Below are 14,561 nucleotides of genomic sequence, written 5' to 3'. Positions count from 1 at the left end.
CTTACTGTGTTTACCCCAGTCCAACGCCGGCATCTCCACATCATAAAAGTACCACTGCAAGATAACTGGCCCATGTGACTTGATCAATGGTAGATTTTGCTTGCTAAATCTGCCAGAGTGTCTTGATGATATGTGGGAGTTAGAATCATAGAATCTCTACAGTGCAGGAGGAGGCCTTTCGACCCATCGCGCCTGCACCGACCACAATCCCACCCCAGGCCCTATTCCCTTCACCCCATATATTTACCCTGCTAATCCCCTGACACTAGGGTCAATTTAGCATGGCCAATCCACCTAACCTGCACATTTTTGGAGTGTAGGAGCAAACCCAAGCACCCGGAGGGAACCCACGCTGACACGGGGGTTTGACGGGGGTTGAGCTCTATTGAGATCTTGGGGAATATAACACACTTGGATGAAATTTTGACTGGGTTAATGGGTATAGCAGCTTTTGCTGTTTTAACAAAAGCTGGTGGTGAATAATAGTTCAACAAATAAGGGTTAAATCAGCATTTAAAATTCTATGTACAAAACACAACGTTTGTGAAGTGACACCCTCTAGGAGACAGTTGTGGTAATAGCGTGCAAATCTTTAGGTTGCTGTTTTGTAAAAGTGGTTTACATTGATGCTGACTATTGAGGGTGAATTTGTGCTCTTAATGATGTCCCTGGACATTAAGAGATGAGAGGGAGGGTTGTGGGGGAGCCGGGGTGTTGGCAATGGGATTAGGGTGAAACAGGAGTTCCTGAGGAGCATGATTTTTTGCATGCTGCGCAAATTTAAATCCACAGTCAATGCCTTTCGTTAAGATGTTTTAACGATAACCTTAGTAAGAAGTCTCACAACACCAGGTTAAAGTCCAACAGGTTTATTTGGGATCGCGAGCTTTTGGCACGCTGCTCCTTCATCAGTGGAGAGGTGGATTCACAAACACGGCATATATAGACAATGACTCAATTGCAAGATAATGGTTGGAATGCGAGTCTTTACAGGTAATCAAACCTTTACAGGTACACTGACCTGGGCTTGCAAAATCCTACTAACTGTCCTGGCTTGAGACAATTCACACCTCTTAAACCTGTGATTATCCCTGTCTCCACTTGCACTGTCTGTATCTGTAAATACTTGATTACCTGTAAAGGCTTGCATTCCAACCATTATCTTGCAATTGTGTCTTTTTGTACATATGCCGTGTTTGTGAACCCACCTCTCCACTCACCTGATGAAGGAGCAGCGCTTCGAAAGCTCGTGATTCCAAATAAACCTGTTGGACTTCAACGTGCTGTTGTGAGACTTCTTACTGTACCAAACCCAGTCCAATGCCGGCATCTCCGCATCAATGATAACCTTGTCAAGGACGAATATGGAAAGCACATCCCTCTAACGTAGAAAACAGGCATTGCTTTGGTAAACATACAAAGCACAAATAACATTAAGTGCAGAATTATAAGGCAGAGGGTAGTGCAAAATCATAAAGATGCTACAGAAAATGGGATCAATTATAGAAATGCACCTTAAAAGAAAATTCAAATATTCAGTGGGATTCTCTGGCTCTCCCTCGTGGCGTTGTTCGATGGGAGGAGGTGACCCAATGTTGGCTGGTGGCGGGATCTTCTGTTGCCACCGCTGACAATGGGATTTTCCACTGAATCCACTCCCCGCCGCTGGGAAACCCGCAGCGGAGTGTCACGTCAGCTGGACCAGAAGATCCTGCCACCGGCCAATGGCTTAAAAATCCTGCCCATTAGCTCTGTGGAACATATTCCAAATAGTCTCGGAAATGATTATGTGATAGCAACAGCAAGGTTGCGAATGCATTGGAGAGAGTGCAGACGAGCTTTACAAGAATGGTTACAGGATGAGAAACTTCAGTTATGAGGATAGATTGGAGAGGTTGGGACTGTTCTCCTTGGAGAGTAGGAGGCTAAGCGGAGATTTGATAAAGGTGTTCAAAATCATGAGTGTGCTGGCCAGAGTAGATAGGGAGAAACTGTTCCGACTTATAAAAGGATCGAGAATGAGAGGGCACAGAACTAAGGTGATTTGCAAAAGAAGCAAATGTGATGTGAGAGAAAAGCTATTTCACATAATGAGTGGTTCGGGTCTGGAATGCACTGCCTGGAATTGTGGTGGAGATAGGCTTAATCGAGGCATTCAATAGGGCATTAGATGATTATTTGAATAGAACCAATGTGCATGGTTACGGTGAATAGGCAGGAGAATGGCACTAAGTCATTTGGAGAACGGGTGCAGACACGATTGGCCAAATGGCCTCCTTCTCTACTGTACCCTGTGATCTTGTGAGACCCTGTCTGTACTAAAGTGTGAAAGACATTGTACATGGAATGAATCAGCTCACTGCTGGGATGTGACAGGCTATTAGCGTAGCTCTTCACCAATTGATTATTCACTAATTACAATGGTCTGGCTAGTGTTAATATCTGGAAGCTATCCTTCTCCTTAGAATACTGCAACAATTGCATTAATATTGCTGTCATTATACCTTAATAACTTTGTAATCGTACTGATAACGGTAGAACTGTGCCAATATCTGTTTAATTACATTTTAATTTAATATGATTGAATAGATTATTACTGCATTTACTGATACATCATGAACATGAGTTATCACCCACAGGAAACTGTTAATGAATGCGATATACTTTGTTATCGCAGCAAGTTTTTTAATGTATCAAGGACACAAGTAAATTAAATAAATATTATTAAAGTTTTGTAAATGTAAAAACACTCTGTTCTAAAGTTTAACAGTGATATATTCAACTATCTCAATACTTTCATCTGGAGCTATTAAGGGGGAGCTATGAAGGGGGAGCTACGATGGTTAGGTTATGCTGAGGGGCTATAGAGAGGGGGGACTATAATGGGGAGCTATGACCGTGGGCTATGAATGGGTGGTGGTGAAGGGGTGGGGCACGAAGGGGGGGCTGTGCAAGGGTGGGTCATGAAGAGGGGCCCATTGGAAGGGCCTCAATGCCCCGATGCCAGCGATCCATGTCGGAGAGCGGGTGGGGAAACATTCCACCGATGAAGGGGGGGGGAGTCCCAATGTCCATCAGGGGATCGAGCAGCCTTTCAAAACAACGCCCGATCGCTTTGCAGCTGGGATCACCGGTGTGTTTGGGCCCCGCCCCTTCCAGAACATGTGTACAACTCACCACCCTCCCACGACTAAGTGTGGGATGATTGTGGTTCGGCCCGCATTGGACAGAGGCACAGTTCACTCCAGTTTTCTCACCGTTATGACACTTAGGGCGGGATTTTACCGGCATGTCCGCCCGAGGCCAACGGAGAATGCCATTCTCCGAGCCTCGCCTGCCCTCGGAATCGGGGTGTGTGTACCGGTAAAATTCCGGCCTTAGTCATTTTTGGGAAAATTCCCCCCTGACTGTATCTGTCCCTGTATACTGCGAAGAGCAGAAGAACAACGACAAATAAAGGCCATTGGCCCCTTGAGCCAGTTCTGCCATTCAGAATCATGACTGACCTCCGATGTCAACTACACCTTCCTGTATTACCCCCCATCTTTTGATTCCAATTATAGCCAATAAAAACTATTGATCACTTGACTCGAAAATATTCAATGATTGAGTATTCGCAATTCCCTGAGGTCGAGAATTCTAAATGTTTACAACTCCCTGAAGAAATTTTGCCCCTTAAATGATCAGCCCCTTATTCTAATATTCGGATCTCTGGAAATACATTGCCCAGCGAGGGGAAATCTTCTCCCAGCATTTACCATGTATCATGTCCTTGATGAGATTGCTCCTCGTATTTTTACACTGCAGGGAATATAGGTCTACCCTACTCCATTTGAATCTGCTGGACTATCATTATGCGCACCTTAAGGCAAGTATACCTTAAGTAAGGAAACCAAAACTAAGTGAAGGAGGAAAAATATACAGATGGGTACACATAAGATGATGGCCTGGCACACAAACAGTCACCTGGGAAAGAGACATTAAACAGACACTGACTTTCAGTACAAACAGCCACCTGAGATTAAAACATAAAGGACAGACAGCTATCCAAAGTTAAACATGCAGGAATCAAATCTTACAGGAAGCCAGCCAGGGCTTAAAGATAAGGACAATAGTGATAGATAATGAGATTAACTACAGGTGGGATCGGGAATACATAACTGCAGGAAAACCAATTACTGTCAACTACTGTATGACTAGACCGAAACTAAAATCATTGATAGTCACTGACGTAGGAAATGTATCCATTCATAGAACAATGCGATGTTAACATGTTTATATCTGTATCTGTCTGTATTTGTCTATAACGATGTGTTGATGTGTTTAACGATCGATCACCTACTTGATTACAACGATGTGATAATGGCTAGATGTCCGGTCCATCTATTGTGTAAAGGGTATAAACATTGACCGCTCCTATTGTCTCATTGAGAGAAGGTTTTGCTGCTTGTTAATGCCTTTTCCCCATGAAGCTTCGTTAAATAAAACTGTATTGTTGAAACCTTCAAGTCTGACTCACAAGTGGCATTTTTCCCACAACATAAGGATAGTCCTTGAAATGTGGTCTCATCAAGACTCGCTACAGGGAAGGACAGGGTGGATAACGATAAATTGTTTCCACTAGTTGAAGGCTCCAGAACCAGGGGCCATAATCTAAAAATTAGGGTCAGGCCATTCAGGAGAGATGTTAGAAAACACTCTTACACACAGCGAATGGTGGAGGTTTGGAACTCTCTTCCTCACACAGCAGTGGGTGCTCATTCAATTGTTAGGTTCAAGTCTGAGATGGACAAACTTTTATTGAGCAGGGGTATCAAGGGATATGGGCCTAGGGCAAGAACATGGAGTTAGGTCACAGATCAGCCACGATCTTCATAAAATCATAGAATCCCTACAGTGCAGAAGGAGGCCATTCGGCCCATCAAGTCTGCACCAACAACAATCCCATCTGGCCCTGTCCCCAAAAACCCATGTATTTATCCTGGAAACCCCCCCTGACATTAAGTGGCAATTTAGCATGGCCAATCAACCTAACCCATAGATTTTTGGAGTGTGGGAAGAAACCAGAGGAAACCCACACAGACACGGGGAGAATGTGCAAACTCCACACAGACAGTCACCCGAGGCTGGATTTGAACTCAGGTCCCCGGTGCTGTGATGCAGCAGTGCTAACCACTGTGCCACCCTGCCGCCCTTATTGAGTGGTGGAACGGGATCGAGGGTCTGAATGGCCTATACTCCTATCCCCAAGTTCCTGTGTTCCTTTGCTATGTATCATGAAAACTTCTGTACTTGTTTGTACTCACATTCCTTTGTATAAAAAGCTATCAAACCATTTGCTTTTCAAATTCCTTGCTATGCTTACTTGTTAATTTTGTGATTCGCATAGAAGGGCATCTAGATTTCACTAAGTACCAACTTTCTCCAGTTTCTCACCAATTAAAAAGTTGTAATTAAGCTTCCACTTCTGTAATTAAGCTGGTTAATATCAGACCAAACTGAGCCTTTCTCTGTTTCTTCACTTTTCTTACCAAAACAGATAACGTCATATTTTTCTGCATTATATTCCATCTGCCACAGTCTCCCCCACTCACTTAACCTGCTTAAACCCAAGGATAAGACCATCTTTCCATGTTCCTCACCTCAGAATTTTTCAATTCCGTGATTTCAGTTACGTTTGACAATGGGCGGCTTACCTGAGTTAAAATAAATGTGTTCCTGGTATATCCACCCTGCCTTCAATTTCATTTGACCTAAATTCGGTCTGATTTTCATTACTGCAACCAAGGAGTGTCCATTACAAGTAACCTCCTTAAAGGAATGTCAGGGATGTTTAGCCCCAGCTGAAGCCTGCGTTTCATTGCGAAGGTGTTGTGTAAAAGCCCTTTGTTGTAATTAAGCTCCTGCTTGTGTAATTAAGCTGGTTAGTATCAGACCGAACTGGGCCTTTCTGTTATTAATAATGAGTTATCACAGACAGGAACCTAGCACATTCGGAATTACCAGCGCACATTTATTACAGCAGTTAATGTCCAGAGTGATTATTGAACTCATCAATATGTTTAGACAATATACAGACTTCCTGAGTGCATAGGGCATTAAACAGATTTCATCTGCTGGATGCATTAATGGTGTTTCTGGGCCTTGTTCTGCTTTTGACAAGTAATGAAAAATCGCGGAATTTTTCAGATTAGCACAAATTTGGTACATTAAGGCTAGCAGCTGATCGTGGTATTGAGCACATATTGTCAGTGTTAAAAGTGTGACTTCCTCTACATCTGTTAATTACACCCGCATAAATTATATTTGCTCATTTCCAACATTTCCCATTGTTCTTCATTTCGCAATTCCCACTTCAGTTTTTCCTCAATTAAAGCGCCTCATCGACCATTAAATTCGCTTCCTCGCAAACATGAGCAAGTCTCAACCGCAATAATGGAAATCTGTTTAAATTAGCAACAAATGCACTAGGAGGTGCCAGTCTTTAGACGTTGCTAATTTATACACCAGGACCTTTTGTCTTTGAATGCAGCTTTCAGTACCACATGTGAGCCTCTTTGGCCAGCAATAGCAAAGTCTGAAGTTTGAGCATCTTCAAGATGTTAATGCTGTTATAGGGTTAAGTACTCCTCATGCTTACTCACTACGCACCTAGAGTCAGCTCCTCCTATCTACTTATTTCATGCCTGTAAAGACTTCAATCAGCCCATTGAGCTTGGCCTATTGGAATATCAACTCCCTGATTAAGGAGTCAATTGATGGACCAATCGGGGAGTCTTTTCCTTGTATTTAACCGGAAGTGTCGGTTCCTCTGGCACTCCTGACGGTAGACTGCTGACTGATAGCATTCTGTTGGAATTGTAAATAAAGGGATTTTGGCGAAGGGACTTCTGCCTTCGAAGACATATTACAATGCCCCCTACTTTACAACCAGGTTGACGCACATAATCAGCTCCAAGTCAGATCCCATGCTCTGGGACAATTGTGCATGCCCATATTAGTTGATAAAGGGCATTGCATTGCGAATGTAATACGAGACTGATACATTTACATACACTCAATAAAATGCATCTCCAGTTCACACAGATATCATGAGAGATTGGCAGCAAATTACCATATAAATCATGGCGATTGCTGGATGGAGCTTTACATCTGAATATTGCACAGTGATTAGCACAGCTGCCTCACAGCATCAGGGACCCACGGTTGAATTCCAATCTCGGGTAACTATCTGTGCGGAGTCTACCTTTTCCCTATGTCTGCGTGAGTTTCCTACAGGTGTCCCAGTTTCCTCCCACACTCCAAAGATGTGCAAGTTAGGTTGATTGGCCACACTAAATTGCCAGGGGGATTAGCAGGGTAAATACGTGGGGTAATGGGGACAGGGCCTGGGTAGGATTGCTGTCGGAGCAGGCTTGAAGGGTCAAATGGCCTTCTTCTGCACTGCAGGGATTGTATGATTCAATGATCTTGGATATATATTGTGATACGCCTATGCACGTATCATTATACTTTGAGTTTTGGAATTGTCAAATGGATTCCAGGAGTCTTTGTGGCTCCACCTAATGTTTGTGTTTCTCCTGGTTAGTTGTGTGCTGCAGAGCCACGTCTACTTGGAACCAGCTGGAGATTTGTCGAACCCAATTCACTTAGACCCCTTCCAGCCAGGAGAAAGAATAACCAACTTGTCTTCAAATTAGATTGGGTAGAGTTCGAAATTTGGTCCCTGAGGTAGAAAAGAAAATATGCAGAGCTGCCATGTGACCTGGTCTTTCCCTATCTGAGACATAGTTATTATAAACCAACAGTGGAAAAAGCTTTTTTTTAATACCATCTGATGTGAGTATTTTGAAGAGACCTGGAGACGGTGCACATGAGGGTGACGTGAACACATGGTGGCAGTCCACAAGTCAAACTATAACAAATTCTGTAACTGTGGCCCCACTTCTCCAGCCAGAAAACTAACCAGACTAGACGGCACGGTGGCACAGTGGTTAGCACTGCTGTCTCACAGCGCCAGGGACCTGGGTTCGATTCTCAGCTTGGGTCACTGTCTGTGTGGAGTTTACACATTCTCCCCGTGTCTGCGTGGGTTTCCTCCGGGTGCTCCGGTTTCCTCCCACATTCTGAAAGACGTACTGGTTAGGTGCATTGACCCAAATAGGTGTCGGAGTGTGGCGATAGGGGAATTTCACAGTAACTTCATTGCAGTGTTAATGTAAGCCTTACTTGTGACTAATAAATTAACTTTAGCCAATTCATAATGGCTTCTCCATAGAAAAACAAAAATAAGGTACTTACCTAAATGTGGATTCGTCATGGGGGCTGTAAAGGAAACAAAAAGTTTGAGTTAATCTGACACCATTGCATAATTTCCACTTCTCCACAGCGATTCCATTTTATCATTGCCCTGTAATCTTACTTTCTATCACTTAAAATCAAAGTAAGCCAAATACATTTCAGCACATTCAATCAATCACACTTCTCGACCTTGGAGATCATGTTGCAGTTTAATAGTCACACCATGCCAACATTTTAATTCAAGTAGTTTTTTTGGACACAGGGAACCAAAAGTTAATGATTAATCTATAAAATGAGGGACTACAGTAAGTTACAACACATAATTCATTACATAACACAAAAGTCTTGAAATAATTTGATTTACTTTACTTAAATATTTTAAAATCCTTTGTTACCTTTTACGTTTGAATATGCTTTGGCCTCCATCTTTTCAAATATACAAATATAAGTGAGTCAAAGCTCTCTGTGTGTCTGAGTTTGTTTTCAGCTGCTCAGATAACCTTCCAATGTGTCCAAGGATTGCAGAGAGAATCCTTCCCATTCTTGTTAATTCTATCTCATGCTTTCACGTAACACATGATTTTAGAAGGCGGCAGAATAACGATGCAGTAGATTAGGAGATGGATATTCGTCTGCATAGTGTTGTTTCTATCAATGAAGGTTGCTGTGTGGGCTGCAGGGGTAGCAGTGGAGGCACTTCCTGCTCCAGAAGAAGTCAATGTAAATCTGCATAGCAGATTAGATGGCACCACAGTGGCACAGTGGTTAGGGACCCAGGTGACTGTTTGTGTGGAACTTGTACATTCTCCCCGTGTCTGCGTGTGTTTCCTCCGGGTGCTCCAGTTTTTTCCTCACAGTTCAAAGATGTGTGGGTTAGGTTGATTGGCCATGCTAAATTGTCCCTTAGTGTCAGGGGGATTGGCAGGGTAAATACGTGGGGTTATGGAGATAGAATCTGGGTGGGATTGTTGTCAGTGCAGATTCGATGGGCCAAATGGCCTCCTTCTGGACTGTAGGGATTCTATGAGAAGCAAGAATCTACATGAAGCAATTTGTCCCTCTATCTTTAATCATCAGAAACATTTGCTGAACAATAATGAACAAGTAGATTAGATCATAGAAGATCATAGAAACCCTACAGTACAGAAAGAGGCCATTCAGCCCATCGAGTCTGCACCGACCACAATCCCACCCAGGCCCCATATCCCTACATATTTACCCGCTAGTCCCTCTAACCTACACATCTCAGGACACTAAGGGGCAATTTTAGCATGGCCAATCAACCTAACCAGCACATCTTTGGACAGTGGGAGGAAACCGGAGCACCCGGAGGAAACCCACGCAGACACGAGGAGAATGTGCAAACTCCACACAGGCAGTGACCCAAGCCCGGAATCGAACCCAGGTCCCTGGAGCTGTGAAGCAGCAGTGCTAACCCACTGTGCTACCATGCCGCCCCTATATACCTTTTACAGTAGCTGTTAAACTTAGCTTTCCTGCGGAGTGGAAAATAATTAATAGTTTTCGAATGAGAGCATGAATAAGTGGGTAGTGAATGAAGGAAGGAACGACCTTGTTTTGGATATTTATTTGGAATTCTAGTTGATGGATAGGAATCAAAAGGTTAGGGTAAACAAGTATTTCTCAGACTCAAAAGGATTGGGAGTGATGTACCTCAGGCAGACTATACCTACTTCTTGTTTTTAGATTGGGACTTGATAACACAAACATCAGAGAAAGGCTGTTTAAATTAATATGTTTTGTGAAGAAAACAAGAAACCCCAATGTGCCTTCCCTGGATAGGGTGTGGCTAAGCAGAGGAAGCTGGAAATGCAAAGAGCGAAATCCCTAAAAGTGCAAATTTGGGTTGATAAAACCGAAAGAAGCTCAATAGTTTGCTGAATTTTCTACATGGGAGACAGTATACAAGGAGTAAATCACATTAGGAGAAGCTCGTATAGTGGTTGCCTGATGAACGAAAGGCTATTTTGGCCAAATAATGCATAGACATGGGGTTACCAAGATGTCAGGGATAGGAATTATAATGAGGAGAAGGAATAAGAGATACCAGGAGTATTTCCATTGGGATAAAAGAGGCTAAGTGGAGATTTAATTGAGTTTTTGTTTTAAAGTTGTGCAGGACTTTGAATAAGGAATTATTGTTTATTTTGCTTCTGGAGGCAGCAACAAGGAGGCCTTGATTTAATTATTTACTAAGAGATTATGGAGACAGGTGAGGAGAAATTTGGCTTCTTAAAGGGTTGTTAAGCCTTGGTGTCGGATTTGACTCCAATACAAGCTTCCGATTAAATGTCCGCATCATCAGAAAGACTGTCTTCCCACCTGACAAACATTGCTCCACTGCATCCTGCCTCAGCTTATCTGCTGCTGAAACCCTCATCCATTATCTTTCTTACCTCGGGACTTGACTATTCCAACACTGCTGGTCTCCCACATTCCACCCTTTGTAAACTTGAGGTCAAGCTTTTGATGTCCTAAAGCCCACTCGGTCTTGTTCTTCTATCACCTCTGTGCTAACTGACCAACATTGTCTCCTGGTCAAACAGGTTGAGTTAAGATTTTCATCCTCATTTGCAAATCCCTCCATGGCCTCACAGCCCCCAACTCTGTAATCTCCTCCAGCCCTCCAATGCCCCCCCTCCAACCCCCCGAGATATCTGTATTCATTTAATTATGGCCTCTTCTGACATCCTCAATTTTAGTCACTCAACCGTTGGTGGTCATTCAGTCGCCTAGGCCCTAAGCCCGAGATCTCCTTCTCTACATTTCTCTCCCTCTGACTTGTTGCCTCTCTTCCTTTATCAAGTCTCAGAACACCAGGTTAAAATCCAACAGGTTTATTTGGAATCACGAGCTTTCGGAGCGCTGCCCCTTCACCGGATGACTCACCTTTCTGATTTTGATTTGATTTGTTTTATTATTTTCTCACATGTATTAACATACAGTGAAAAGTATTGCTTCTTGCACGCAATATAGACAAAGCACACCGTTCATAGAGAAGGAAGCGAGAGAGTGCAGAATGTAGTGTTACAGACATAGCTAGGCTGTAGAGAAAGATCAACTTAATGCAAGGTAGGTCCATTCAAAAGTCTGACAGCAGCAGGGAAGATGCTGTTCTTGAGTCGGTTGGTATGTGACCTCAGACTTTTGTATCTTTTTCCCGAAGGAAGAAGGTGGAAGAGAGAATCATAGAAATCATAGAAACCCTACAGTACAGAAAGAGGCCATTCGGCCCATCGAGTCTGCACTGACCACAATCCCACCCAGGCCCTACCCCCATATCCCTCCATATTTTACCCACTAATCCCTCTAACCTACGCATCTCAGGACACTAAGGGGCAATTTTACCATGGCCAATCAACCTCACCCGCACATCTTTGGACTGTGGGAGGAAACCGGAGCACCCGGAGGAAACCCACGCAGACACGAGGAGAATGTGCAAACTCCACACAGACAGTGATCCAAGCCGGGAATCGAACCCAGGACCCTGGAGCTGTGAAGCAGCAGTGCTGACCACTGTGCTACCGTGCCGCCCGGGGTGGCCCGTCCGGGGTGCGTGGGGTCCTTAATTATGCTGGCTGCTTTGCCGAGGCAGTGGGAAGTGTAGACAGAGTCAATGGATGGGAGGCTGATTTGTGGGATGGATTGGGCTACATTCACGACCTTTTATAGATCCTTGCAGTCTTGGGCAGAGCAGGAGCCATACCAAGCTGTGATACAACCAGAAAGAATGCTTTCCATGGGGCATCTGTAAAAGATGGTGAGAGTCATGGCTGACATGCCAAATTTCCTTAGTCTTCTGAGAAAGTAGAGGCGTTGATGGGCTTTCTTAACTCTAGTGTCGGCATGGGGGCACCAGGACAGGTTGTTGGTGATCTGGACACCTAAAAACTAGAAGCTCTCGACCCTTTCTACTTCGTCCCATTGATGTAGACAGGGGCATGTTCTCCTTTACGCTTCCTGAAGTTGATGACAATCTTCTTCATTTTGTTGACATTGAGGGAGAGATTATTGTTGCCGCACCAGTTCACCAGATTCTCTATCTCATTCCTGTACTCTGTCTCGTCATTGTTTGAGATCAGACCCACTACGGTGGTGTTGTCAGCAAACTTGAAAATCAAATTGGAGGGGAATTTGGCCGCACAGTCATAGGTGTATAAGGAGTATAGTAGGGGGCTGAGAACACAGCCTTGTGGGGCACCGGTGTTGAGGTTGATCATGGAAAGATGTTGTTGCCTATCCTTACTAATTGTGATCTGTGGGTTAAGAAGTTCAGAATCCAGTCACAAAGGGAAGAGCCAAGGCCCAGGCCATGTAGTTTGGAGATGAGTTTCGTGGGAATAATAGTTTTGAAGGCTGAACTGTAGTCAATTAATAGGAGTCTGACATAGGTGTCCTTGTTATCTAGGTGCTCCAAAGTTGAGTGCAGGGCCAGGGAAATGGCGTCTGCTGTGGACCTGTTGCGGCGGTAGGCAAACTGTAGTGGATCCAGGTAGTCCAGGAGGCTGGAATTGATTCGTGCCATGACTAACCTTTTGAAGCACTTCAAAATGATGGATGTCAGAGCCACCAGCCGATAGTCATTAAGGCATGATGCTTGGTTTTTCTTAGGTACCAGAATGATGGTCGTCTTCTTGAAGCAGATAGGGACCTCAGATTGTTGTAAAGAGAGGTTGAAGAAGTCTGTGAATACCCCCGCCAGCTGATCCACGCAGGATCTCAGTGCTCATCCTGGTGCTCCATCCGGGCCAGTTGCTTTCCGTGGGTTGACCTTCAAGAAAGCTGCTCTGACACCTGCAATGGTGACCCCAGATACAGGTTCATCCAGGGCTTATAAGAACATAAGAACATAAGAAATAGGAGCAGGAGTAGGCCATCTAGCCCCTCGAGCCTGCCCCGCCATTCAACAAGATCATGGCTGATCTGAAGCAAATCAGTTCCACTTACCCGCCTGCTCCCCATATCCCTTAATTCCCTTATCGATCAGAAATCTATCTACCCGTGATTTAAACATATTCAACAAGGTAGCCTCCACCACTTCAATGGGCAGAGAATTCCAGAGATTCACTACCCTCCCACTTATTTTGAGGCTGTGCCCTCTAGTTCTGGTTTCCCTTCTAAGTGGAAAGAGTCTCTCCACCTCTACCCTATCCAGCCCCTTCATTATCTTATATGTCTCTATAAGATCACCCCTCAGCCTTCTAAACTCCAACGAGTACAGACCCAATCTGTTCAATCTCTCCTCATAAGCTACACCCTTCACCTCCGGTATCAACCTGGTGAACCTTCTCTGTACTCCGTCCAAGGCCAATATATCCTTTTGCAAATAAGGGGACCAAAACTGCACACAGTACTCCAGTTGCGGCCTCACCAGTGCCTTGTACAGTTGCAGCAAGACCTCCCTGCTTTTATATTCTATCCCCCTCGCGATAAAGGCCAACATTCCATTCGCCTTCTTGATCACCTGCTGCACCTGCAGACTGAGTTTTTGCGATTCGTGCACAAGGACCCCCAGGTCCCTCTGCACAGTCGCACAATGTAATTTTTCTCCATTTAAATAATATTCCAATGGCTTCCAGGGCATGCTCTCGCTGACCTCTTGCTCAAAACGGGCGTAGAATGCATTGAGCTCATCAGGGAGAGGTGCATTGGAGCCGGCGATTTTACATGCTTTCATATTGTAGCCTGTTATGTCTTGCAGACTTTGCCATGGTCGGCAGGGGTTGGTGTAGCTAGCCTAGGACTCTAGCTTGGTCCGGTATTGTCTTTTGGCATCTTTGATGGATCTCCTTAGATCATATCTGGCTTTCTTGTATAGGTCAGTGTCGCCTGACTTGAACACCTCAGACCTGGACTTCAGCAAGCAGTGGATATCCCTGTTCATCCATGGTTTCTGGTTGGGGAACACACGGATTTGCTTCTTTGGCTCACACTCTTCTACACACTTACTAATGAAGTCAGTTACTGTAGTGACGTACTCATTCAGACGGTCGCAGAGTTTTTAAATACTGACCAGTCCCCTGACTCCAAGCAGCCCCGTAGGAGATCATCCGACTCCTCAGACCAACATTACATAACTCTGATGGATTCTCCCGCTTCAGTTTTTGCTTGTAAGCTGGGAGCAAGAGCACAGCCTTGAGGTCTGATTTGCCAAAGTGTGGGTGGGCGATAGAGCGGTAGGCATGTTTGATATTTGTGTCGCAGTGGTCTAGGATGTTAGGACCTCTGGTGGAACAGGA

General features: G+C 44.4%; 1 protein-coding gene across 1 annotated transcript in view; it reads right to left on the bottom strand.

Annotated features, from left to right (window-relative positions):
* The window catches only part of mdga2a (MAM domain containing glycosylphosphatidylinositol anchor 2a), a 589,650-nt gene that overhangs the window by 79,791 nt on the left and 495,298 nt on the right, over positions 1-14,561 (bottom strand). The window contains exon 12 of the mRNA XM_078233125.1: positions 8,302-8,325. Within this exon, the coding sequence (XP_078089251.1) occupies positions 8,302-8,325 (24 nt within the window). The remainder of the gene's footprint in view (positions 1-8,301; positions 8,326-14,561) is intronic.

Source organism: Mustelus asterias, chromosome 18 (assembly GCF_964213995.1).
Source record: "Mustelus asterias chromosome 18, sMusAst1.hap1.1, whole genome shotgun sequence".
Lineage (NCBI taxonomy): Eukaryota > Metazoa > Chordata > Chondrichthyes > Carcharhiniformes > Triakidae > Mustelus > Mustelus asterias.
The sequence above is the reverse complement of the archived record's forward strand: the minus strand, read 5'-3'. Positions and strand labels throughout refer to the sequence as shown.